Source organism: Scomber japonicus, chromosome 17 (genome assembly GCF_027409825.1).
Source record: "Scomber japonicus isolate fScoJap1 chromosome 17, fScoJap1.pri, whole genome shotgun sequence".
NCBI lineage: Eukaryota > Metazoa > Chordata > Actinopteri > Scombriformes > Scombridae > Scomber > Scomber japonicus.
This window is the reverse complement of record NC_070594.1, coordinates 12214478-12242333: the sequence shown is the minus strand read 5'-3', so window position 1 is coordinate 12242333 and position 27856 is coordinate 12214478. Positions and strand designations below refer to the sequence as shown.

Genomic DNA, 27856 nt, shown 5'->3' with positions numbered 1-27856 from the left:
TAAAAAGGAATAACCATTTTGGAGATAGTGATTCTGTCACTTGCACCATAGCTCCCATAATGAATGCATCATGTATCCAACACATTTATATTTTGTGGTGCAACAAACTTTGCTGGCTAGGGACTTTTAGGCTTTAATCTATGAATCAAGTCATCGCCATTATATCATTAGTCTATGTTGTTGAGTATCACAGTTGTATTTCTGAGCTAGTAAAGGTATCAGTGACTTGACATCCATATAATGATTCTTGCTAGAATGAATCAAATTGAATCTTCTCATCCTTTTCCTGCATTTCCCTCTTTTTGCAACTCTTGTAGGGATTTTCCTTTTGGGGTATTTACATAGACTAACTTTCATTTTCTGGAGACTTACTCTCATAACCACAACCATAACCACCACTTGCTTAAACCTAACCTGTCCCATACTCTAACCACCTAAACCTAATCCTAACCTTACTTGACCCAAAAATAAGCATTTTACCAAGTGGCGACACTGCTTTTGTCCCCAATTGCACAAGCAGTCCCCACTTAACTTGTCTTAAATCTGTTTCATGTCTCTGAAAGTGACTTAAATCATACCCACACACTTAAATACACACTACTCCTCCTCTCTGCTGCCCCATCCGCCTTCCCCCTCCTCCTTCCATCCTCCCCTCCTGTCCTCCTCCTCCACCAGGCATAAAGCGTGACAGATCTGTCACGTCGGCACCTGGTCAAGTGGCAATGTCCCCACCTCAGCCGAGAATCACCCGACCGCTGACACCATGAAGGAGTGTGTCTGTGTCAATATATGAGCGTGTGTGCGTGTGTGTGTGTGTGTCCCTGAGAAGTTCTGCAGTTTGACACTCGTTCAGTCTCTCGATTTGTAAAATCCTCTCCAAATCAAAACCCTCCACCTATGTTATTCTGTTAAAGGATCTGACAGGGAAAAGCAGATTACATATAAATGAGCAGTTTTATTGTGTTTTTTATTGTTTCATTGTGATTTTTATCCTCTTTCCAGATGGAATTATGCATGAGGAAATTGTTTTTGTGCTTTTATCTGCAAGAATGAATTTGTGTTTGGTTGGACGCTGTGCATGGCTGGGTGAATACATTTATTTCTATCTGTCTTTGCTGCGTGTGTGCGTGTGTGCATGTGTGCATGTGTGTCTGTGTGTGGTATTGATGCACCAGGCAGGGGTCCCGTCCCCTGTCACTCAGAAACAACAAGCCAATCATTCCTGCGTTCTAAAATAAGCTCTCCTCCCCCCTTCCGTCCTCCCTCGCCTTCTCTCCCCCCCCTCACATGTGCTCCTCTCGTCAGCACCTCTCACCTTCAGACTGACAGGAGACAACTGAGGGGGGGGGGGGGGGCAGAGGAGCTAAGGAGGAAATGGGTGACAGCATGAGAGTCAGGGACCTTTGGGATGAAAACTTAGGAAAGGTGAAAAATCAGGTTGCTAGTAAATCAATTAAAAGCTGCAAATCTACTTTCCACCTATGTCATGTTTCACTGATATATCATCTATAATCTACAGTATATTAAAATGCATGTCATACAACAAGGGTTTTTCTCCTGTACGTTTCTACCTGTGATCATTCTTCTTTCAGATGTAGTCCCCAGTCCAGTTTTTTAGTTTTGAAAGAGTGTTTTACTGCTTAGTTATGATGTGAAGATAAGCATGAAGCAGGGTCCAAGTTTCATGTTTTCAGCTGCTAAAGTTGTCTTCTGTTACACTTCATTTGTTTTTCTAGCTTTACTACAGACTAAGCCTCTTCTTAAGTATTATAATAGCTGTAGTGTGCGGTGTGTGTGTGTGTGTGTCTTGTTTTGATTGTAAAATTTATTTGAGGTATGAGGCACACAGATGAAATACTTGTGACTAATCCAAAGGTTTCTCTGTCATTCGTCTTGGTTTCTCAGAGGCTTCGGTCGGTCTGCTTGTTCAGGTGTTAAAATGGGTCAACATTAGAAAGCTTCAGCGACAGCAAACCACTCTTTCTAAAAAAAAAAAAAAAAATGGCTTATGTTTTCAGCAGACTTGTATGACTTTGGAGGAGGTGGGTCAGTTCTCGGGGATCTACATGAACTTTAAGACTGTGAGGTCACACACTCGCTGACATCTCAACCACCTGTTGTGCACACTCACACACATATCGGCACCTTCACACCCACATCCACAATCACTGCACACCCTGTCTCATGTGAGCAGTCAATCCAGCAGACTTCTGGGTATTAGTTTACATAGCCATTACACAATAAAGACAATGCGAGTGTGTTATTTGTTTGTGTATGTCCCATGTATGTATGTGTGCGTGCTGTGTGTGTATGTGTGTGTGTGTGTCTGTGTATGTGTGCCTTAGTTTGTTCTCCCTGTCTCTTGTGGTATTTTTCATTTCTCTGGCATCTAAAGCGTGTGAAACAACCCCAGCCTTTGATTGCTTTGTCACACACAGACACACACACACACACAACACCACTTACATGAGAGTGAATAAATAAGCATACAGTCCTCCTTTATTTGTTTTCACAGGGAACTATCATATTGTAAGTATTGGATTGACTTTAGTTTTTTAAAAGAAAGAAAACGCTCACACACATGTACACTCACAACTGTATTACTGGACCATCCAAAGTTTGTTAAATTAGTAAGATATCGATGACATATAAACATTGTGGCATGAATATATATATTTTATTTTGCTCAAAAAGGTCACAGAACATGTTCATGTCCTCGGCCGAAGAGGCGTGCTGATATAGCGCGTGTTTGCAAAGAAAAGCTTTTCGGTCAAGTTCAGGGTTGGCTGTTGTATACCTGACCCAGTCTAAAGAGCAGAAGCAGGTGCATTGGGGTTTTTTAAGTGCGAAGGGTCACACAGCCCTTTATATACACGTCTCTCCTCTTGCCCCCCATTCCCCCGCTATATACAGAGTCATCATGTGCAGTTACGTCTCTGTTACACAAGGAAAGATATAATTCAGCCTGACATCCAAACAGCTGCATCAAGTACACGTCTGTCAAACCAGACGTAGAATATGTAGATCAGTCCGTCATTCATCACTCTTCCACTGCTTTAACCTCATCAGTCCATAACTGTCACCGAGATATCTTACATGGTTGTGATGTCATCAGGTCAATATGCAACAGGTCCCTTGTGACGAATGTGTAAAAAAGTTTTTTTTCAAAAGTCTGAGTGGTGAAAAGGCCTTGCCTGGGGTGCATGTTACTATGGGGACTCTAGCTACATGTAGCTACATCTTTGCTATTTCAAAATACTTGATGGAGAACACCGTCGGGCATGTAATGAGAACGAATTTAATTGACAAAAAGAATTTAGTCAATATATCCCTTAAAAATAAGTTTAAAAGTAGTGTTCAGTTACTCCTTCCAAAGCAGGCCAGATCATGGAGGCGATGTAGAATGCTTTGTGAGTATCGTAGTTGCTGCTTGAGGAGGAGTGAGACTCCTGCCAGGGGTAGAAGTGCTTGCTTTTAGTGTCTGGGCCAGCCCAGTTTCTGCCCGATCCATAATCAGTTCCAGTTCAGTCACTGGGTTACACCATTTAAACTCCTTATCCAAAACCACTGGAAGTCTCCCCCTCCAGTGGCCACTGTAGTTGCACATGCTAGAGACCATACTTGGAAGATAAGAACTTGGTAAAATATTCCCCTCAGTTAAAGGAGCTTAGGCAAGCTCTTTATGCTCACAGAAGCAACGGCTTGATCTGTCACTCTTCTCTCTTTGTCCAGTTCAGCTCGATGCTTGTTCAGCACAAAGATGATTTATTCGTAGAGCGTTCTGAACCAAAGGCAACTTACACCCATTCCAGAGAGTCATTCTGTCTTCGTGACAACCGTAGATGTCCGGAGTCAAATTCAGCCCATGTGGGCAGTGACCTGCGAGGCCCCACCTCCCGGCTGGCTACCGGCCAGTCCTAAAGTCCGAGAATCAAACAAGAAGCCCTGCTGTCCTCCGCTGAGCACACCCAGACTGTCCGTTAGCGTCCCACTGGGAGACGAGCCAAGGAAGGGACTTTGATGATTGGCAGTGGTAGCAGCGGCCATTTTGTCTGGACTGGCAGCGAGGCGTGGTGAGGGAGGAAATGTGTAGCCATACAGGCTGTAGGGCGGTGTGTGGAGGCGAAGACCGGCGTAACCCTGCGGGGTAGGGTTGGATAGATAGCCAAGTTGAGAAGCAGGGAGAGGCAGGGAACAGAATCCTTCACCATCGTACGCTGATGGACCTCTGGGAGGGGGGAATGGCTCTGGGGGGTTGCTGTAACGATGGAGAGGGTGCGTGGGTCGGCTGCAGGCGTAGTCAGGTGGGCTTAGGGGGCAAACCTGGAAAGGCGAGGAGCACGGAGATGTGGATAGCAGGTGAGATGATGCTCCAAGCCCTCCATGAGCTCCTGGGACTCCTACAGAAGCAAAGCAAGAAAAACAGAGAAGTAAAACCCATGTGAACTTATTTAAGACGGCTCTCACGAGAATGATGACAGCATTGAATATTTGTTCAAATGTGTAAAACAACTGGGGATGCATCAGTATTGGCTTTGATACCAGCATGACCAATTCACATTGAATACTGTTTCTTTGTGAATGTCATTAGAAAGTTCAGGGTTTCTACTATCAATGATTCATTCTGTCATTAAATTAGTTTTTAGAGTCTCAATGATCACTGACATCATGTTACCTTATGTAAAAATATTTTTGTGTTATACAGATTTAAACTTTAGGATTACCTATAAACAGTTGACATTGTTTTTTTGTAACTATGACCACAGTCATTCCCTACCCTTTACCAAGTAGTTTCTGTGTTTAAACTTAACCATATCTTAACAATAGTGGTGGCAGCTCAGATAATGGCAATATGAATCATTAGGTGACTATATGCACTGTACATGTAATTTATGATAGCACTGACAATTGATATCATCCTGCTGATAGAGGCAACAGATCATAGTTGACACGTTGACATATTCTCAGTACTAAAACTCTTTGGTTAACTAACTCTACAGTACCTTGCTTAGCCATGCCAGGGATGTCCTCAAATGTGAGTGTCCGCAGAGATGGACGCCAGAATGCGTAAGACTCAACCAAAGCCTCCAGACCCATCCTGTAAAGCACAAACCAACACACATACATCAGCATGACAGACAAATCATCACAAAATCACACCAAGCACAACTTCCTAGTCCTAGCACTTTCTACACTCACTGATGCAGCTGCAGCCCCACTCACTCCCAGCATGCCACACCAGGGTCGTACATTACGCCAAGCACCTGGCGGCCATCTTAGTCGCCCATGGGGCCTCTCTTACCGTCTCCATGGAGACCACAGGTAATGAGGGGCATAAACGCCAGGTTGCGATTGGCTGCTGCCAGCCGGGTGCTCGGAGGTAATTGCTTTCACACGGCTTTTACGGGCGAATCAGGACGAAGGAGCAGGAAGCTGCAGCAAGGATTTATGAGGTGGGACTCCCCTTCCCCCCAATCTGCGTCTCCCTCCTCCTCTAGGTGGGGCAGAGGGTTGCTGTGGCGGGGTAATGCAAGTCCTCTGTTACCCCTCGTTAGCGTGAGGATAAAAGTCCCCCCCCCCTGCAGGGTTGTAGCCACGGTGATAATTTAGACAAGCTGCCCGGAGCAGTTCTGTGTGCTCCAAAGCAGCCTATCAGAGCAGAAGTTTATTTAGCAAACTGCTTAACTCTTCCTGTAATATTTAAAGGGAGTTTTTTCGGCCTTCCTGAGTTTAACTTTTATAGGGTCAGCTGTCAGGGTCCCTCGGTTATCCAGTTTTGCTTTCCTCTACCTTCCTTCCCTCTCAAATGTTCTTGTCTCACACATTCTCTCTCCTGCTCTCTCCCCCTTTTCTCTCCCCTCCTCTCTAATGATTTCTGTGAGGCCTCAGGGGAGTGGCTGTTTGGAGACTGTTTGAATTTTACTGCTGTGTTGTTTTAATGCTGTGTTTATATATGTTTAGAAATGTGTTTATACAGATTTTCGTCAGGACACTCTTGACTTTTATTATTTTGTTGTTGATGTTTATGTTCCCGAGGCTGGCTGGAATCTGACGCTCCATTTGGGTTTGCAGCCGAGGTTAGATTTTTCCCTCTCTTTAGCATATGCCTGTAACTATGCGAAGTGAAGAAATTAATGTGCCTTTAAAGTTAGCACATTTAATGAAAATGCATCGCTGATTAATAGGAATGAAAGTGAAATAATAAGTGCCACATCTGTTCGGTTAAGTGAATTTCTTTAGTGCCATTTAGGGCAGATTTAATAGGGAGACTGTTGCACATTTTCCATTAGAAAAAATAAATAAATACATAGCTTTTCTCCCCATAAAATCTGACTGAAATAGCCGTGACAAAAACCACAACCAAGCCAAAATATAATGCAGTCAAGCATCCTACATTATCCCTAATGCACTAGATAATGTGAAAATCTCTCGTTGAAATGAACTCACCGGTTTCTGCCAGAGTCTCTGAAGCCTTTAGCAAATGGGTTTCTGTCAATTTTCAGCCTTGTTATCTGAAAAGCAGAATAAGAATCAAGTTATTTTCCAAAAGTTCAGTTATTATTAAATGCATGATAACATATATTGTATGCCAGCAAATATAATTTTCCTTCTCTGTAATCTTTAAATCAGGTCTATGAATAAATACATTTATGTGCACATTAGGTCAGTTGGGATATTTTTATCTATTTAATATATTGGGAATGCATGCCTGTACTTTTGTGTTTTTCCTTGCACATACTGTATGTATGATTTCATGTGTGTGTGTGTGTGTGTGTGCATGCATGTTGGTAAATGTCTGTGGGGCTGCCCAGGCTGTGGGTGGTGTGCAAGGCCCAGCTCTGTGACCCGCATCCAAAGAGACTTTTATAGGCATCGCCATCATGTTCTGACATCAGCCATCGTGCGCTGCGGCCCAGCCGACTGAGCTAACTCCCAACTTCAAAGTTCACAACTGACTGTTCCAGTGCAAAGCTCCAGAAAACCGAGCAGCTTCCCCTTATTGAAGACTTTGCTTTGAAATTTGGTGGGAAAAAAGTCTGGATAATATAGGAAATTCAAGCAATGAACAAGTACTAAAAAAAAAATCAACTTGAGTAGCAACCTTAAACAAGACACGTATTGTACTCAGCTCTAAACAATCAGTCCAATGAGCTTTTCTCCAGACAAAGGTGCAAAACATAAAATTTTCGGTTGGCTTGATTCTTATTTTGCTATTCGATATCTCGTAGTAGCTGAAGAGCTCATACTCCAGTGTACAAATGTATTTAGAATCTTTATCAGTCATCGCAGACGTGTAACCATAAACAAACTACAAAACAAACAGCATCTTTCAGCAACAGGCCAGTCAGAATAGCACTTGCAAGCTGGAAACATGTGGGCTTTCTTGGCCACGGTAGCTATTTTGTATATTTGGATCAGCCAGTAGTGTTGGTTTTAAGAGGAAATGTGGTCATGCGGAGGTCAGCAATGCTACCTGTTGGTTCTGATATGCTGTGACGGTGGTGAACACGGTCTCAGGGAAGGAGAAGGTCCGGGTGCCTTCCCCAGCAGGGATAGCTCTCACTGGGGATAACTCCTCTCCACACTCCTTACGGATCACATGGACCCGCGGCTGGTACTTATGCATGGAGTGCAGAATAATCTGGGGGGAAAAGAGGGGGAGGGGGGGAATTAGTTGCTTGAGGCTTAAATTACTTAACAGGAAATGTGTGTTATTTACAGTCCTAAAACATGAAGTGAACAGGCACACATATGGTCACACAAATAAATACATGCACCTGCAAACACACACAAGAACATTTCCCGCTTGCAGCAATGTCAGACTTGCCAGAGTAATTGATCAATTGCTGTGACTTTATTTTGTACTTATTATATATTATTATTCATATGTTCATATAATATGCTGTAGAAAGAATGCAATGGCACACTTTTAAAGTATATTAAAATACTAGTACTTTTTGTTTAGTTTACAAAAGTGTAGCATAGGATTATCATGACAAAAAATAATATAAAGTCTAAATATGAATATTGTAATAGACATAAAATAAGTTACATCTAAAGAGGCACAGTAAGGTGCATTCAAAGGCAATCACGGAAATTCTAATATTTTAACCAGCCAGTCCTCTTTGTGGTACTTACATGTCCCTGGTCGTCCAGCTCGTTATTGGTCAGTTTGAGTTTGTCAAAGCTGACCACTTGACGCATCCACGTCTCTCCCGAGGCCGGGGAGTCCGGGTGGATGTACACCCTGGGCGGCACAGGAGAATCCGCATTCCCTGCAACCATCCACTTAGAGCTGTGGTACACGTACCTTCACGGATCACACACACAGAGTGACGAATGAGCACAATGTCATGAGTTTGCTTTTTTTTTAAAAAAATAAACCTATTTGATTTTGTAGTCATAAACATATAATGCTCGATGGCAAGAAAAAAAAGCTTGGTTATTTTTGTCACTTTTGGTGGCAAACATCAGCAGTGATGAGAAGAAATTAATGTAAAAGCCTGTTTTAAAATTGGAGAGAGCGCATACTGTACTTGACACGGGAATAAAAATCATTCAGTAAAAATGATGATTAATTCTGAGCTAAGAATTGAAATCCGATTGTCCCTCAGCTGATTGCTGTTATAAAGGAAAACATATGGATTATATATATTTTTAACAGATACCAGGAATAAAACAGATTTTATTTTCTCACGTACAATAATTTGAAAATGTTGAACATGCGTCAAATATGATATTTTTAACAACTGAAGAGGAATATAGGCCAACCATTTCTGAAAACGAGTTAGAAGGGAAATGCTAAGTGTCTAATGGTCTTGAGCTAGAAACACAGAAACTAATTAGTTCCTCATCTGGTTAAAGGTGTTCATCACCTGCTGTTAAAGCGTTTGGTCGAAATAAAAACCTGCAGACTCTCCTTTCCTTTAACTCTTGGCCCGCAGCTCTGAGCTGAGAGAACACACGGCTCAGTAGATCTCCTGTCCGTGTACAATACCTTGTCAGACTGATGGAATAACATGCCCCTCAAAGATATCACTCATCACTCCACCATGCCGCTAAATACGTGTCCGCATATAAACGGCTTTTTCAAAGTTTGAAATGATAGACCTGCAGTGTAGACCATGCAAAGACTTGGCCGAGTTGACGCTTTTGCAATAACACGCTGTTTTCCTCCGCGTTATAACGGCTTTTGTTGGTTTGACCTTCTTTAGGGTGGAGAGGTTAGGCATCCAAAAGGCCTTTTCCAAAAGGGACGGCAAAACCACCGTGACAAAAACACCGGTGCCAAGCGCCATTTGTGGGGAGTGAACTGGGATTGCACAATTGAAAAATCTCGGGTTATAGCAGACAAAGTGTATATGGAGGCTAAATTAAGACTACACGCGGAAGAAAATGACTGTAATATTCCTGTTTCTATATGAAATGCGTGTGAGGTTATAGGCCGCTGATATATTTGAGGATGTTTTTTATTTTATTTTTTTATATCACTTTAATATTCCCATCACAGTGTGTAGGCCTGCGATTTTGTACATTTCATAAAAAAGGACAATAAGCACTGATAGGCGTTGTGGAGTGCGTCTTACCTGTATCGCTTGTTGTCCACGGGGATTATATCCATGGCAATGTAATACTGCTGATGGGGGTCCAAGCCCGTAATCTTCACACGCATAGCGGGGAACATCCGCCTGACAGGAAAACCAAATAAATCATCTGCATTGGAGATTTCAGCTAAACCACAGGCAACATTTGATTTACAACACGTAATAATAATAATAATGACGATAACAATAAAAATACGAAGGAAAATAAATTATGTTTAGATAGATATTTAAGTGTTGATTCTAGCAAGTCTATAATTATCCAGTACAAATTATTGTTTTTATATAGCGAAAGTACCATCTAATTTAATGTTTCATATTTTAGAAATATGATTTTTTATTTTATTTTAAACTAATATTTCTGATTATCTCTTTTCTCTCCAGCAAAGTTTATTTCATATTTTCTCTCCGGACATTATCCATCCCCATCATCTGGACTCTTCTTGACTCCTATACCTTCCAGCCTTGGTGATGATCATTTCTGTGCCGATCTCGTGGAACCGTTTCCACAGGTCTGATCCCTGCAGGTCCACCCGGGTGTCCTCTCCAGAACCGGTGGCCGAGGCCGTGCAAAGAGCTGCGGGCTGCGGGCTCTCTAACAGCGTGTCCTCGCTCTCTGCTGCACCAGAAAAAGAAGCAAGAGATTGACACGTTTTTAACAGGGAATCATCCATTTAAAAAAAAAAAAAAAGTAGAGTAATGGCAACAAGTTGTTACACTTAGAGAAATTTGTGTTTTATGAGTCATGGAAAACACTAAATTCTTAATACAATATATTTTAAAAGCACACAAACACAGCAGGACAAACTCCCTATTTCACGACTTGTGTTGCACAGCCTAGGCCAGACTGTCTAAAACACTCACTCTTTAAACACCACCATTTAAAATATGACATCCAGCCATGCTATATGAGTTATTATTAAGAGCATTATTCTAACTGTCCTGTTGTAATGATGAAGAACCCCTTCAGCAGCTCACAAAAAAAGGACACGAATTTTTATTACATACTACAAGTTCTTTTATAGCTGTTATTTCAAGGAGATAAACATGCTCTTAAGTAGCCCTATGAGTATGTTTATTAAACCCGCTCTTAAACACTGATTACACTTAAAGCTCGGGATCTGTCAGAGTATTATAGTTATATACCTTTAAATAAGGTCATTTCTTATTGAATATGGGAGATTCAACGTACAGTCATTTCTGAATTGTATAATTATAGTAAGCAGGAATTCTTGAGTTTAAATGTGTGTTTTTTTTAAACACAGAGGATATGTTTAGAGTGTGTTTATGTGTCTCACCGCTGTTGTTATTTGCGCCATTCAACACAGGCCTCGCTAAGTGGTGGAAATTTATGGACATTAGACATGGACCTAATAAGCCAGACTAACACAAAGACAAATCCTCAGCCAAGTGCATTTTTTTTAGGCTTGTAGCAGATTTTAAGTCTTAATTTGTCAGGGCCAGTTGGTTCATGCTTTCTGCAGACCTCGCAGCATCCTCGCCGTGGCAGCTTCCCGGCCTTTATACGCTGCTAATTGGCGTGTTTATGATTGCAACACAACTCATAAAGCGTCGCACATTAGTCACACTCACACCACTCATATTTACTAGACCAGGGCCGTGATATGATATCACATTTCCACTGTGCAGCTCTGACCAAAAGCCCGATCATTGTTGTGGTTTATAATCCGCATCTTTTCCTTATTATTTGACTTTTAATGAGCAACAAAGAGGAGAGAGCACGCAAAAATACTGAGGAAAAGAACTGCTGGAAAAGTTATGTCAGCAAGAACTTATGATGAAGTTTACATATTTCCCTTAAAATATAGTTATGGGGTATCAAATGTGCATTCATTATAGACCAGCTGGAAGGTAGATTTGTTTGCTGTATGTCAGTAAAAAACAAAGATACAGTTTAAATAAGATTGATTAGGTATAATATGAACTTTATTTGATATTTATTTCCACTACTACAAATACTGAATAGTGGTATCATGAATTGCGTGCAGGTAAACTGTCATTATTATTATTATTATTGATAATGATAATAATAATAATATAGTTGTTATTGTTGTTGTTTTGTCTGTCTTTGTGTTGTTATTTACTTACGAGATCCGTCACTGGCACATTCAGCCTCGCTGCCCCGATCACTGGTGCTGGCTCTGTCGGCCCGCGGGCCCGGGCTCCCGGTTAGATCAGAGACATCAGTTCCGTCCTCGTAGCCGGGGGACTCGGCATCCTCTCCGGCCGTCCTGCGTCTTTTTTCAGCCCCGATCAAAGCCTCTACAGAGAATGCGTGCGCCTTGACGCTCAGGGCGCAGGGGGACCGCCGCTTCTCTGCCATTTCTCTCAGACTCGGGAGAGAGAGAGGGAGAGGAACGAGAGGAAGAAGACGGCGTCAAGAGCTTACAAGCGAGTAAAAAAAGTTCAAAACGCAGGCAGTAGCAAAATAAGTCAATCCACGATGAGTGTCCTGTGCTGTCGGTGGGACGGTTTCGGTGTCTCCCGTCCTCGAGCCGGTCAGGCGGAGGAAACAGGGTGAGCCGGGACGAGCTGCGATAATGTCTCCGTTATTCGTGAGCGCCGTGCGGACTTTTGGAGGGTGTCAACAACCAGAGCTTAGAGGAGAGCCGGAGAAAGGGGGATCTGTCAATCACAACGCGGAGCAACCAATCACGAGTAATCACAGCCCCCCGGAACCTTTCCCCGGTCCCGCCCGCTGTGGGGGCCGCTCGTGCCGCCTTATGTGGTAAAAGTAGAGCTGGTGAATGAATCATGTCTGCAGGCGAAGGAGAGAGAGGGAGCTTCTCTCTGGTGCATTGCGCGCATTTTCACACACCGGCCTGACATGCTTTGCATATCTGGCCATTAGTACCTCCTGCACGGTGGCCACTTGTGCCCATCCAGAAAAATAAATATTTCTTAAAGCTCTAACCAGTTTCACAAAGAAAAAAAAAATGCCTCAAAATGCGTTTGTGTATGTGATAATCATTACATGAGCGGCCAAAATAAATGTGCTACAGCTGCTGATATACCCTATATATTCACTGGGCCATATATTAAGGAAATATATGGTCAACTTTTGCTTATTTTATCTTTTAGTGTACATCGAAAGACAGCCTATAAAAAAGTCTGAAATGTGTGTGAGAGAGACGCGTCCAGTGTAATCGAGCAATCCGACTACACTGACAGTTGGCAGATTTTCCTTAATTACATTACAACCAAAAAAATAATTAATAAACTAAATAAAAGCATTAGGTATGTTTAATTGCAGTAAGAGTCCATGCAGTGACAACATTGTGACTAGGTTAAATGCAATAAAACATTTTTTTTAAACTTTAACTACAAGAAAACAAAACGGTATTTACGCTTTAGTTTATAATCTATAGAGTCACAAATATAAATCAGTGCTTAAATAAATAAACAACCTTTATGTAATTTATTTTTCGTCTTTAAAGATGATAAATTAATAATACCTAATTAATTGGGTAATAGGCCTTCAGTGCTTGTTGCCTGTTAAACTTTATTAATAAATCTTAGTAATTTATAATCCTTACTGTAATCCTGATTAAGAGATGAACGGGATCAGTGAAGTGATTTAAAATACAGTTGGCTGACGTGACTTGGGTTGGATCATCTGTGTGCTCGAGGCCGCGTCAATGAGTGTGTGGTGCGTGCTGTGTGTGTCTCTCTCACTCTCTCTCTCTCTCTCTCTCTGTGTGTGTGTGTGTGTGTCTGTGTGTGTGTGTGTGTGGCTCTAACATATGGAGGAGGAGAACCTGGCTATAAATAAACAAGACAGGGAGGCCGTGCGTGTGTGCGTAGAGATTTCCAAAACTGATAGAGGTCTTGGTGGCCCTCTCGCAATAATGAAATTAAATGACAACAAAACGGTTTGATATGCAACAATTTGCATATTAATACTAACCGATATCTTAATTAATATGTCTATTTAGTTCATTATCAGTCTCCTTTTCAGCTACGAATCAATAATTTGCCAGAATATAATTTGATTAGACTATATGCCATTAGCCTGTTCACATCAGGATTTAATTAGCCTATTTTTTTAAGTTTCCTTTTTGCTTCATTGATGTTTCCTCCGCTGCACAGCTCAAGGCCTCTGATGGCTTGTTGGTTAAATAAACAGCACGTCTTCGTGGTTTATTGGCGAGGATTCAGTGTAAATGATTGGATGTGGAGGGAAAGGTCCGTGCCACAGCCATTAGATCTGAAGCCGTGCAGTGTTTTTCCTCCAGCGGGAATTCAAAATGTCATATCTCTTAATCATTCCGTGAGAATTAAGTAAATTATGTCCCGTTTGAAATGACGTTTAGCTTCAACTTAATATAAACGCACCACTTATTTTGGCACAAGTCCTATAGCCCGTACATAATAACGTGTAGAGGTAAAACGCTCGCTATAGACTCACGTTTTAACGAGATAAGCAACATCTCAAAAATATAATTAACCAAAACTCATTTTTAGATTTAGTAATACACCAGGTGCTTAACTATTTATGTCTCCTTGATTATCAGATTTAAACTAATTGTGTTTTAGAGCCTTCTTAATCAGTGATGAAAACCTTGACGTACTTTTAACAATATAATATCCTACCCTGAATTTATCGTAAACTAAACTACAATTAAATACGACAAAATTTGTAAATAGGATGTATTAACTGACCATAAATTAAACGTTAGTGTCAATTAATATATTTACCGCCGTTAATTAAATTAAGATTAAGGACATCTCTCAAGTTCACGTCATATGGGGACATCCCCCCATCTTTAAAAAAAAAAAAACTTTGACAGAGACGGCAGTTTTGTCTGATGAATGTTTATTAATAAATACTACTACTAGGCCTACTACTACTACTACTACTACTACTACTACTAATAATAATAATAATAATGATCTAGGCTAATAATGATAATTATAATGAAATGATAATAATAAATACTATGAGAACATACATATTATTATTATTATTATTATGCTTATTTTGTTGCTGTTGTTTTGCTTGTATACATCATATTTTATTAATATTTGACGAGATACAATAATTGTATTACGCGAATAGTCTGTGTCTGATTAGACAAGCCACATTAATCACATAACTGTAAATAGGCGTGTTTTCATTATAATATTATGAACTTTTGGCGTCGATCAGTCTTCAAGAAGAAAAACGTTTTCGTTCATGTTTATCTTGTTTGTTAATATATAGCCTTCAGGCGTTTTGTAATAAAAATCTTATTGTTTTTGTAGAAATACATTTTTATTGCTTATTCTTTTCGTTAGCAGGTGCACTGTACCGTGCATCTTACAGATTAGTATGCCATCTGCTGTTTGTCTAAGATTCTTTATTATCTTTTTTTATTGTTTCATTGATCCATTTCAGAATGATCGCAACGGCCATCGCTGCAGAATTTAATAATTAAGGAAAATATAATTGACTCCCTACAATTTCTACCCTTTGATGCAGATATGACTTCACATGGGCCTATAGCAATTTTCTAAGATATGTTCCAAAATCTATAAATAAAGTAATTTCTTTCAGACTAATAGCCAAGATGACCGGAAGCATTTTCAGGTAATACGATTGTGGAAGAATTTCATGTGCGCCTTTAAAAATATATAAAAGCTAATGTTCTTTCTTTGTAGCCATGCAGGCCACGACCCGCAGTTTTCCTCTTTAGATGCTCCATATATCCTTTAGAATGAACGTAGCTACGTTTTGCACACCAGTAGATGGAAAAACTGTTTTTGACTGCGTTTAATTCATCATTTTTTGTATTTGTATTAATTGCAGACTTTGTAAATCCGACCTATAGCTACTGCCTCAGTTCTGTTTAGCGTCTCAATTTGTCAGCGCCCTGACTTGGTTGGATAAACTACTGGAAACCCAGTGGAAAGAGGATGTAAGCTTAGCATTAGCCTGCTGCATGTAGGCTGTCCGTCTATGTAAAATTTAAGATGGCCTATTTTTTTAAACAAGTGTAAATCACAGGTTGCACACAGCAGGCTCCCTTCCCTTTAACGAAGCTACTGCTGCTGCATGCTAATTAACGTGTTGCTCTCAAACCTCCATTTGTTTTTTTGTTGTTTTTTTTAATTAAGAAATTGATTTAAAAAAGAACGAATTTACATTGATATTCAAATTGATATGCTTTCTAATGTATAATGTTGTCATGTATTCAAGAAAAGTAGCAACACGGTTTTAAACGGTGCCTTGCTTTTGTTGACGCTTTCAATTAGCTCTCCTGTGCAGGTGCGCTTTTTACCTGATGATTTGCTTTTAATGGCTTTTGGGCGTAATTGAGCCAATCAGAGGACAGTTCATTTATGCACGTGTCGTCTTAAAAGTATATTTTGTCACTGTGAAGGTAGGCGTAACCTCTACTGCGCACTGAATAGGCTGTTTATTAAAAGCCTTTGACATAATTACCTGTGAGCTTTGAAGGGGACGCGGGTGCAGGGGGAGAAGTGCCGGTGCAGGGGAGTCTGGGTAATACATTGTTAACAGTTATTTAGCGCGTGCTAATGGGCACGTGGATCGCTGCCAGGGCTTTTATGGCGGAAGTGGCATGAGTGCTGGGAAGGTGTGTGTGTGTGAGAGAGAGTGAGAGAGAGTGAGAGAGAGAGAGAGAGAGAGAGAGTGTGAGAGAGTGTGTGTGAGAGAGAGAGAGAGAGAGAGAGAGAGAGAGCTACATACAGAAAGTTACTTTTTAAAGGGTTTCAGGAGTGATACTTTGACACAGATTTGTTGGGTGTCATGTTGATCTCTCCTGAGTACATACAGTGGTTTAGTACTAAAGTTGACCTGGGGTGGAAGGAGGTGATCCAACAGCAGACAGATAAGGAGATGCAGCACAAAGCTTCAGCCATCTGCCTCCCTCCTTCCAAAATCTGCGGCCCCCCATCACCCCGTGCAGCCCGTCCTGGGAGGCCGAATCCCAGACAAGAACTGCCGGATCCCCCTTATGGCTCCACTGGGAAAGTCATGACTTGAACTCTGTGCCTATCTGCAGTTGTGCCAACACTGCAAAGCAAACGACTGGGGCCCCTCCGAGCATATCCTGCTTATGCTGGCCCAGAGTCTCTCGTCATCCAAGTGAAGTGACCCCTGCTCTCTTTCATAAAGTTAACCTTCCATTGAAAACGTGGTATTTACTGACGCGCTTGATAGAAATTGATGGATCTATGACATTTATTGAAATTTTTTTACGAGCCGGTTCTGGTCATGACGCCGTTTATTCAGGCCTTTGTGTGCCTCGGATGTTATTCAAGTTGAACTCCTGCTCTGGCAGAAATGTCTTGACACACACACGCACACACACTTATAAGCAGTTAAAGAGAGACAGGGCGAGAGACGCTGATGACTCAAACTTTTCGTAACTCTAAGTTACAGCCTGAAACTGTTGCACTGGTGTTGGATTCACCTTTTTATTCACTGATCAAACATGCATACTGAGCCAAGCCAGGTGTTAGCCCGTTATTACACAGCCTATCACATCATTATTTTAATGAGATCAAACTAAAACAAATTTATATGCATGTATATCATCTATAAATGATTTTAACCAATGCCAAAGGTATGGGGTTTGACAAATAATATCATCTCAGTTACACAAAAATAAACCAGTAGGGCTGTAAACCAAATCTGGAACAACGCTGGAATGTAAAGGAAAGAAAAATATGTGTTCATGGATTTTAAACATATGTAATATTACAAGTCCCATCAGATTTTAAATCATGCGTAGCGTTCCTCCTTGTAAATGAGATATATTTGTGCAGATGTGATCCATTTCATGCAGCAGCCACCGCAAAGCTAATAAGACCAATTTTCAAAGAGACTAACTTCATTTCAGTTTATTCTCCAAAAAAGACGCCATGCAGATACACCAAGTATAGTCAATCCCGTGTTGGGTATGTTTCTTTGTTTCTTTGCTCTTCATCAGTTTAGAAATGTCATGGTTGTGGTATTTATAGTCATTATTAACTGTTGTGAATGGTGCCGTAATTTTCTTTTCATTGGAAACTGGAACGTTTAGGGGTGAGAACGGAGGACGGTTAAACTCTGGTGAGAAGCAGCAATGTTTTGGTGTATGATTGAAGCCTTTCAAAAGTCCTGACTGTCTTATTTTATAACCTGCTGCACTGTCTGGAGGTCAGGCCTTTGTATTTGAGCTAACTCTTATTAAGTAGTGATAGTATTAGCCAAAAAAATCTCATAATAACTGGGACTATGATATCTGAAAACACTGACATATCAAGCATCTTTTGAAGGTTAGTTTTCAACGTTTTCTTTTTAGAGTTTAGTTGTCCAACACAGCACAATTGAAAGGATTGCTGTGGTCTTAGTGCACGTATTACAGCTGGCTTATAATTAGATCCAACTGACAACTTTCACATTTCTTTGGCACTCATTGAAAACTTGGTATATTGCGCACATTAACTTTACAATTATCAGGATAGAGGAAAAAACAGATGATGAACAGATTATAGTGCGGAACAGAAGTATCCAGGAGTTGCTGAGAGATGATATTCAAGATAACAAATGGTTACAGAAAAGAGAAAAAACATGAGAAAAGTTGCGCACACGATGGAGTTTATTTGGAAAAAAGATGCATTAGAAGTATGAGTGTGTGGCTTTCTCTTTTTTTTTATTTCATACTTACCTGCAAGCCAACACATTACTAAAGTCTGTTTTCTTTTAGTTATAAAACAAAGTAGTTCAGGGTATGATCTGCAGAAATTTAAGTAAATTATTCTGTTGGTATTCAGGCTAACTGTTATGAGGAGAAGTGGTTGCCAAACTGGACTCGCCATGCATTCTGCAAGATTATTTAATTTCCATTTTTGAATGAAGAAAAATCACAATGAAGAAATGGTCATGGTTGGTTTCTATTGATTTTGGTTAAAAATGCATTGTTAAACATTGCAAGACAATAATCTGTGTAATGCTTTATGTAGGTGTACTGTGTGCAATAGACTTGAATGAGATCAACAGAGGTCAACAGCTCTGCAGGACTGGCTCCAGTCATATTTAGTCCAGTCAGCAGGAGACGCAGTTATGAATATTTCTCAGGCTGATCTAAGGTCTGTTAATGACAAATCTGAGTCATAATTTGCGGAAGTAAACTATTCATTTGCTGGCGTTGAACAGACTGTAAAGCACGTCTAATGTATCTGCAAGGTCCAAGAGACATTCTGTTCTCAGTCTACGTTACTGCCAAAGTAACCTGCTTTTTTTATCACCTCACAGTCTACACCTGGATGATTTACAGATGTGGTGTGATTGGTGGCAGGGTGGCCTACTGGTTCCTGTTCCTGCTGCTTGAACTTGGCAGGTGTGACCCCAGCCTGTGTCCCTGAGCGAGGCGCCAAACCCCTACCTGCCCAATCATTTTAAGACGCCTTGGATAGAGTCAAATGCAAATGTAATCTGTGTTATTCTGTTACACAGCAACAAAACAACTAATCTCATTACCTCACTGCCTCTTTCTTCTCCCTTCAAAGACAGATGGAGAGGAGGGGCAATCAAGATGGGGGGAAAAAGCAAGCGAGCAGGTGCTGTTTTTATGGGTTTTTCTCCATCCAGCGAAGAAGAGGTGAAAACATTTTCTCCTCTCACAACCCGTGAAACCACATGAAGACTCAATCTGAGTGGTGTGTGTGTTTGTGTGTGTGTATTAGGTCATAACAAGGGAGGATTGTGTGTGCAGAGGTTTTGATTACCCCGTATTGTTCAATGCCAGGGAATTCTTTAACACACCTCCCATAGGTGTGTGCATGTGTGTTAGTGTGCATATGTGAGTAGGCTATCATTGTGTGTAATCACCTCTATAGCTTCCTGTGATTAGACTGTATAATGAACTGCTAAAAAGCACAAAGATTAGATTAGGACTATGGTTAATTAAACTCAAAGTACTTCAGTCTTTTTCTTCAAATGTTTCTCTCATAGTTGCCCACATATACACGCAAACACACACACATGCAGACACACACACACATACACACACACACACACACACACACTCCTAACGAGTGTATAGCTCATCACGGAAACGCCGCAATTTGAAAATAACAACAATCATAAAAAAGCCATGCAAACATCTGCAGCTCGTAACTGACGTCTCAGGCCAACCCCAGCACACGTGCCTCTTAAAACTGGAGAACAACGGTTATTTTCATCTCTTAGATGTTGGAGTTTTATTTCTTTTCTCTTTCTCTGGCTCAACTGGAACCATTTAGGCGTTTTTTAATCAAAGAACAAAGTCGTTAAAATTGAGAATTGGCGGTGAAGGCGTCCGGTAAGCCCGCCTCTCCTCCCTCGACGTCCAGCCCAGCGCTAACTAGCATTTAGCGCATATTTAAGGAATGCTGTTTTATTACTGTATTTAAAGGAGCAGTGTGTAACATTTAGTGGCATCTAGTGAAATAGACTTGGCAGAAATAGAACATAATATTCAAGTTTTCATTAGTGTATAAAAAAATAAGAATTGTTTTGTTTTAATAGCTTAGAATGAGCTCTTCATATCTACGTAGGGAGCGGGTCCCCTTCAACGGAGGTCGCCATGTTGCACCGCCATGTTTCTACAAATAGCCCACAACAGATAAACCAATCATCAGCTCTAGAAAGAGTCTCTTGTGTTTTTTGGGACATTCATGGATGGGTGGGTTCTCCTATCTGCTTGGAAGGTCGGGGGTGGGGGGGTATTCAGTTGGTTGGTCAAACATTTAATTACCTTGTTACAAAAAAGCGCTCCAGTGTTTATTTGTTTAGTTGTTTTAACCAGTGCCAATAACCATATCTAAGACTTTCAGAGGCTCTAATTAGTTGTAATGACTCAGTCTTAACTGTGTCGAGACAGAATGAACTCTAAATGGGACTCTAATGAGAACATCAAAGATTCAGGAAAGCATTATAGACACATGCACAGACTGTCATTCACATCTATGCATGAACAGTGTGAAACACCACAGGCTACTTATCACTTGGAATTATTTTCATAAATGATCTGTAGGAATGAAACTAAGTCCATTTACTCAAGTACTGTATTTAAATGTGCATTACGAGTACTTGAGTATTTCTATTTCATCCTACTTAAGACTTCAACTCCACAACAATTCAGGGAAAAATGTTGTAACTTAGACAAACTTTATGAAATATGATGCATTTATATACCCAACAATGAATAAAATTGCCAAAAGAGGAAGAAGACTGCTAGAAAGTAAATATGGGTTTAAAAAATGTTGCACCATTTTCAAATATTTTATGAGGAAGCACACAGCACATTTGTTAGACCTCAATGATATGCACAATGCAAAGTTTCTGTTTACATTGTGCAAGACTGTTTACATTTGATACAAGACTTAAAATTACAATTGAGCATTTTTACAGCGTGATATTGCTGCTTTCATTTAAGTAAAGGATCTGATCTGAACATGTGAATACATTTAGCATAGTAGCCAGTAAATAGTATGAATGACAGTAAAGATTTAACCAGCTCTTATGTGGTACTTGGCAACAAAAGGAGGTCCAGTTTCTGCGTTAAGAGTTTGGTAGACCCTTTTACTGTCAATGATTGGCAGTCCATCAAAAGGTTTTACACTGTACGTATGTATACTCACAAAAGCATCACATTTTGTGCACAAGTGCATGTAAATACAAATGTCTGTGCACATGTATGTATGTGAACGTCTTTGTTTGTAGTCATATAGCTGCAGTGATACAGCCTCAGGGCAAAATGTGTTTTTGATATAGAGTCTCTTCCTCTCCCGGCATGCTTCTAATACTCTCCCTCTTCCCAGGATAACAGGGTCACAGCATGGAGACCTCAATGACTCCACACCTGGAATAACACCACCCAGAATATCCGCTCTGCTCCGCCTGTGAGCTGGTGTGTGTGTATGTGTGTGTGTGTGTGCATTGTGTGTTAAAGTGTGTGAAGTAGATAGGAAAAAGAGGAGAGAGTGAGAGTTTCTTTATGAATGACAGAAAGAGGGAGGTTGTGTGGTGCAGTCAAGTCATCTGTCTCGCTAATTTTCTTTTTCTCTCTCTGCCTCTCTCTTTGACACATACTCAGGCATAAAAGCAAGCACTCTGGTGTTTTTTGTGATGGCCTGTTTTGCAGCAGAGGAAATATGAAACACCCTGAGGCATTTGTCAGCGGTCAGTCGCATGTTCGAGCACTTTACTGTTGAACGTGTGTGTTCACCATAGGCACATTTTCAACGTGCTCTCTCACAGTATCTCTCGCGCCTGCGTCACTCTTCCTCCTGACACACCGCTGAGTTCTGATTAATAAAAGATGAGTTTAGGGGAAGTAGGACTGTTTTCACCCCTACCCCCCCCCCCCCACACAACCCCCACCTCCCCTCCCTCCATGGCCAAAAGGAAAAGAAAAGATGGGATGAAAGACGGCGAGAGAGAATATATGTGGAGAAAGAGAGGGCAGGGTCCACTCTGATCACCCCAGGACCACACTGTGAATGGGCCGAGAGAGAGAGAGAGAGAGAGAGAGAGAGAGAGAGAGAGAGAGTGAGAGAGAGAGAGGAGAGAGAGAGAGAGAGAGAGAGGAGAGAGAGAGAGAGAGAGAGAGAGAGAGAGAGAGAGAGAGAGAGAGAGAGAGAGAGAGAGAGAGAGAGAGAGAGAGAGAGAGAGAGAGAGAGAGAGAGAGAGAGAGAGAGAGAGAGAGAGAGAGAGAGAGAGAGAGAGAGAGAGAGATGGAGAAAGAGAAAGAGAGGGATGAAGTGAGGACACAGAGAGAAAAAGCAAGAGAAAGAAATTTCATGTCCACCACTGTTTGATGCCTGTGGTGTGCCTGTGTAACTATAGCCCTCTGTCTTTAGCTTTCTCCTTTCTCCTCCTCTCACTCCCAAATCCCTCTTTCCCATTTTCTCCCAGACAACCCCCCCTCCTCCACCATCACTCCCTTTTTTTTTATATCCCTCTCTTTGCCCTCTTCCTGCTGATCTGTGCCAACCACCATGAAACCACTGCCACATTAGAGCCTTTAACGGGCACTGCCTGGCATCCTTCTCTGTCCAAACATATTATAGCCTAGTGGCACACGCACATGCAAGCGTGTATGTGCCTCCGTTTTATACAGTTTCTGAATTTACCACTATAGGGTTTCACCATATATTAAGGGCTGGGGGATATTTTTCATCCCAGCAAAACTGCCACGTGTCATTGTGGCTCCAAATAAACTCCAAAGATGTTGACTGCTTTTAACATATTGTGGACGGAGTAGGCGGCAAATAAACGGTTCACATATACCGACAGAAAAATGATATTAAAGCTGAAGAATTTACTAGAAATACGGTTTGGACTGATGTTTATATAGTGGAATATTATTATATGTGTACTCTATTCTGTACTAGTGCAGTATTATAGTATAGATTGAGCTTTGTTTTGGCGTTTGTGCCTGTTTTTGTCAATCTGCATTCATCTCTCCATCATTTAATCGTGATTTGTTCAGCACCTGAAATTTAGAGATGACACAACAGTCAGAGGCCGAACAGCTGGCCCTGTGGTGCGGTCACTACCATCTAGAGCTCAATATGCTCAAGACTGTGGAGATGACGGTCAAAATCAGTAGGAGCCCCCCCCCCCCAATCTTCCTCTAGAAGATCTCTCTACAATCTCCCAGGACCTGAAGTGGGAGTCCAAAATCGACACAGTCATAAAAAAAAGGCCCTCTCTCAGCTTAGGAAGTACAACCTGCCTCAGGAGCTGCTGATCCACTTCTACATTGCAGTCATCAAGTCTGTTCTCTGTACATCCATCACTTTCCGGTTTGGATCAGGACAAGAACAGACTACAACAAACAGTCAAGTCTGAAGAAAAGATTACTGGTGTCAATCTTCCCACTATACAGTATCTGAACACCTCCCAGAGTCAGGAAACGGGCAGGGGAAATCACTCGCACCCTGGACATAACCTGTTCCAACTTCTCCCCTCTGGTAGGCGCTACAGAACACTGGACGCCAAAACCACCAAACTCAGGAACACTTTCTTCCCTCTCGCCGTCACACTTATGAACAGTTAACACACTATGGCACTGAGCTATAACCCTAAAACACTACAACACCCTCTGTACCTACAAATTATATACACTTATTTTAGTCTGAAATACAAAGTGTGCAATATATTTCACTACTGTATATCTGAACAGGCTGAACATAACCACATACTACACAGTATGTATATAAAGTAACATGTATTTTTTTACCAGTAGTATTTTCTTTACAGTTAACAGAAATAGGTTCACCTGTATATAGTCATTCCTTGTGTATATTTCTGTGCTTTGAATGCCACTAAACCAGCGTCAGATTCCTTCTATGTGTAAATATAGTTGGCCAATAAAGTCTGATTCTGATTTATCGATCCATCACTTCGTCGTTTCTCAGTTTATTGGCCCATCTGTTCATCCATCATCCATTCATCATTTATATATTTGAGAAAATTAAATGTTGTTGACTTTATTCTACCCGCACACCAGCTGAGACACTGGCAGTCCTTCACTCAAACCCTCTAATTACTCCAGAAAACTACGCATGTTTACTCCGTTGAGACGTTAGTGTGTATGTGTGTGTGTCTAAGTGGACTCACCATCAGCTGGCCAAGTCTTTCATCTTTCCCATGAACTGACCATCTGAACGTTGTGTCACCACCCACACACACACACACACACACACACACTAGTCCGTCTCTCTCTCTCGCTCTCTCTCTCTCTCACACACACACACACACACACAAAATCATAAAATCATCACATGGGCATGTGTGTACGCATGTGCTGTGATTTGTTAATGAGGCAGTGAGGATGTTGCTCACGCCTCGCTAATGAGGATGCAGCTGGATGGTACTGACCACACCTGCTGACATCACACCACCAAACTAAGATGATGCTTGTTTGTTTGTGTGTTGTTTGGTTACAAGACAATGAGATAAACTGTTTGAAAAATAATTTTTACGACATGGAAGCAGGGTGGCGATAGTTAATGGGATGATTGTTTTTCAGTGTGAGATCCCCCTCATCACATCCAGCTCGACGAAGACTGACCTGTACCCGATATTGACCTTTGACCTTCTTGTGGAGAGTGGCAGACACTAGGAGAACTGTGCAGTGATTAATAAAAACAAAGAATGGTTAGGGCATGAACAAAAGAAACAACCTACTGTAGATATTAGATGAAGATATACAAATAATGATATAAAAAGATGATAAATAACGATAATAGTTAGTTAGTTAGTTAGTTAGTTAGTCAGTAGAAATACTAATTACACCTTCCTCAGGAAAACTGGTTTCTAATACTTGCTTAAACCCCAAAAAACAGATATACATTGCTATTATAAAGTATCCATTATAGCTACTTCAAACTTGCATTTGTCAATATTCTTATATGAACAATGGCTGAAATGTGTATAATGTGAAAGAGGTTTCTTGTAATCATTAATCAGTAATCATACTCATCATCATCATCAGTATTTTAGCTTCTTTCAGGTCGTTGTTTTGGTTTTCCAGCCAGCAAACTCTGTTCTCATCAATCGAATTTTCCACCATGCATGCTGTTTGTTTTCAGCAAAAAAGAAAAAAAGAGAAAAGCACTAATAAACTCACTATACACTTCCTGCTCAGCACCAGCAGGCAGATTAAGGCAGCAACTCTTTGGCGAACATAATGGAGCATTTATTTCCCTCAGGAGTTGGTGGACACCAAAAAAACCCCAATAATGATCTGTCCTTATAAAGATTTAAAAATGCACGCTTCGTGCTTTTTCTCAAAACAACTTTGTAAGGTGATGAGGTGATAATATGTCAGTGTAGTTTTTATTGGTTGCCTCACTGTGACCAAATTGAAGAGGCCATCCATCTCAGTAAATAAGAAGTTAGTCACATTTTCCAAAAGTTGTACCATTTTACAGTTTAATAGAAGGCGTAAATGAGATCTGAGATCCTGTATTTGGTGCTTTTTTTTTGGAGCTATTATTGTTTTTTGCTTCCTTTCCAGTTTTACCTCGCAACTATAACCCACATCAGTTATTTACTTTATATGTTGATATATTAAATCTCATTAAATGCAAACTATTAGATAATACCAGTGTATGACAGATGGGTCCAAATAATGCTGGTTCATGCTAGCTCAAGTCTATCTCGCTCTTCCTCGCCATCTGTTTATTATTCACACATCAATTTATCTTGTCACCTAAGTGATGAGGCCCAGCTGTACTCATTTCTTAGCCACATTGATCACAATGAGGTGCATACGGTGTGTTTGATAGAATAAGTATTGCCTGTGTGACAAGTACACACACATTTACGACACAAACACATACCTACGCACACACACACACGCTTCTTTTACAAATGAATCATTACAAAAAACCACAGCATTAAGCCACAGAATCAGACCTTCTTCTCCTGAATCTGTTCTGACTGTGGTGCTATGAGAGCCCCATTTTCAGAGATTCCTCGCACAGCTGAGCCAAGAAAAAGTCCTTTGGTCAGAAATACACAGATTAGCAGCAGGCATTACTGTCAGGGAGTATCAGTGTCCATGTCCTTTGACTCTATGGCTATGTAAACAACATTTATAGCTTTATTAATAACACCCCTGTGTTACTGGGTGTCGTAGGAACAGTTAATGGTGTATGTGACAGTTTGTTTCCCTTTCATAATAGACTCTGAGCAGTGCAGGTAATTACATGAGGCAGTCTCTTGGGCTGTGCAGGGATGAATGCGTGTTTACCAGTCTGGGAAAATGTACAATTTGAATGTCGGAGCCTCGAAATATCTCAGGGTATTAGTGACAAACACGGCTAGCATAATCACAAACATCCTAATGATATTCTATCCTTATTTTTTATACTCTCTTTTCATTTGTTCTAATTTGTCTCCGTCTGTCTCTTTCACATTCTTCGTCTATCCCTCTATCTCTTCCCCTCTCTTTCTCCAGCGTCAGTTTTTATACATTTATCTTACTTCCCTTGACAGCGTGCTGCCTCTATTTCAAACTGCGTGGACAGAGGTGCAGTGGGAAAACAGATACTGTAATTATTTCATAAATCAAGCTTGTAGAGGACTGTTGAGGAGTCCTGGACATACTGTGGAGGAGTAGTCATGCATTCTGTGGCTTTCCACAGGCCTTTGGGTCAAAAACTAATGCTCCACACGAGTCTGTTTGAAGAGACCAACGCACAGATAGTAGACAGACAGACAGGCAGCGCTGATATATGCCTTTTTTTTGGTAATACTTTATATTCTGCTTGCTTTTGAAGCTGGAGCCATAGTCAGACCTATGATTTAGAGCTTGGATTCTTCACAGTAGTTTACAACCTTAAATGGGTCATGTTTCTTTTCTGCTGAGTTTTAATATCTTTTCATCAGCCTTGGCCCGGGAGCATGAAACGCCATTTTTTTAAATGTTGCTTCTGATTTTAAAAATGTTTTGGAAACCTTGACTTTATGAAGCATTCAGTTCCAAGGCTTAGCATCGGAGACCAGTTGGGATTATTTTTTTTCTCCTGTGGGTCAGTCAGCATCATAGCTGGTGTATCGGATGGTGAGAGACTAAAACAATTAACCAAATAACTCATACATCATGACAGCATGACATAAAAATCTGCAGTAGTAGTAATTGCTAAGGCAGAATCAGCCAGAGAATATCAGGGAAATCCTCATTTTCCTTGAAATATAGTAAGCAAAGATCATTTAATTGACTTTCAATTCATTTCACATAAGTGCACGATTTACATCCAGTGCCAACAGTCAGTGAGGTGGGGGTGGCGTTTATGCAGCAAGGTGGATTGTAAGCAGTAGCAACAGCCTTCATTTAAAAAAAATATGTTAACACGACGGCCAATGAGGTGAGCAGCAGGGAGAAAGAGGGCAGAAACCACTCTGGTGAACATGTTCGGCTATTTACAGCTGCTGTATGAGTCAGTGATGGTTGAATGGCCATGGCAACCAACAGAGGGAAACAATGCAGGAGCTTATTTTACTTGTGTATGAGTTTTCTAATTTACACAGGTGAAAAATAATTCAATCAGCAGAAATGGGCGAGGAACATGGCCGGATCTATCATAGGGGCAATCTGGGCAAGTGCCAAGGGACCCTCAAGCAGGAAGGGGCCCTCAATTTTTTTTTTTGGGGGGGCTCCACAGAAATACAACTCAATGCTTGACCCTCTCTTTTGATAGTGATAATTATAGTCGCTGTCAGAAACCTAGTATGTCCAAAACAA

At 40.9% G+C, this 27856-nt stretch overlaps 1 protein-coding gene across 1 annotated transcript; it reads right to left on the bottom strand.

Moving 5' to 3' along the window:
- Positions 1-3858: 3858 nt before the first annotated feature.
- On the bottom strand, positions 3859-11946 carry tbx18 (T-box transcription factor 18). The gene is made up of 8 exons (XM_053337280.1): positions 11712-11946; positions 10059-10221; positions 9588-9689; positions 8140-8311; positions 7475-7642; positions 6448-6512; positions 5004-5098; positions 3859-4400 (listed from the first exon to the last, which is right to left on the bottom strand). Exons 1-8 carry the CDS (start codon positions 11944-11946, stop codon positions 3859-3861), a joined length of 1542 nt encoding a protein of 513 aa, XP_053193255.1.
- Positions 11947-27856: the final 15910 nt, after the last annotated feature.

Bases quoted from the DNA above. Each gene is read 5' to 3' on its own strand.
- tbx18 (XM_053337280.1), bottom strand. From the start codon at position 11,946: ATGGCAGAGAAGCGGCGGTCCCCCTGCGCCCTGAGCGTCAAGGCGCAC. The intron at 6,513-7,474 runs GTAGCATTGCTG...TCTGCTTTTCAG, and splicing joins CAGCATATCAGAACCAACAG to ATAACAAGGCTGAAAATTGA. The intron at 5,099-6,447 runs GTGAGTTCATTT...TGTGCTTTACAG, and splicing joins AGAGACTCTGGCAGAAACCG to GATGGGTCTGGAGGCTTTGG.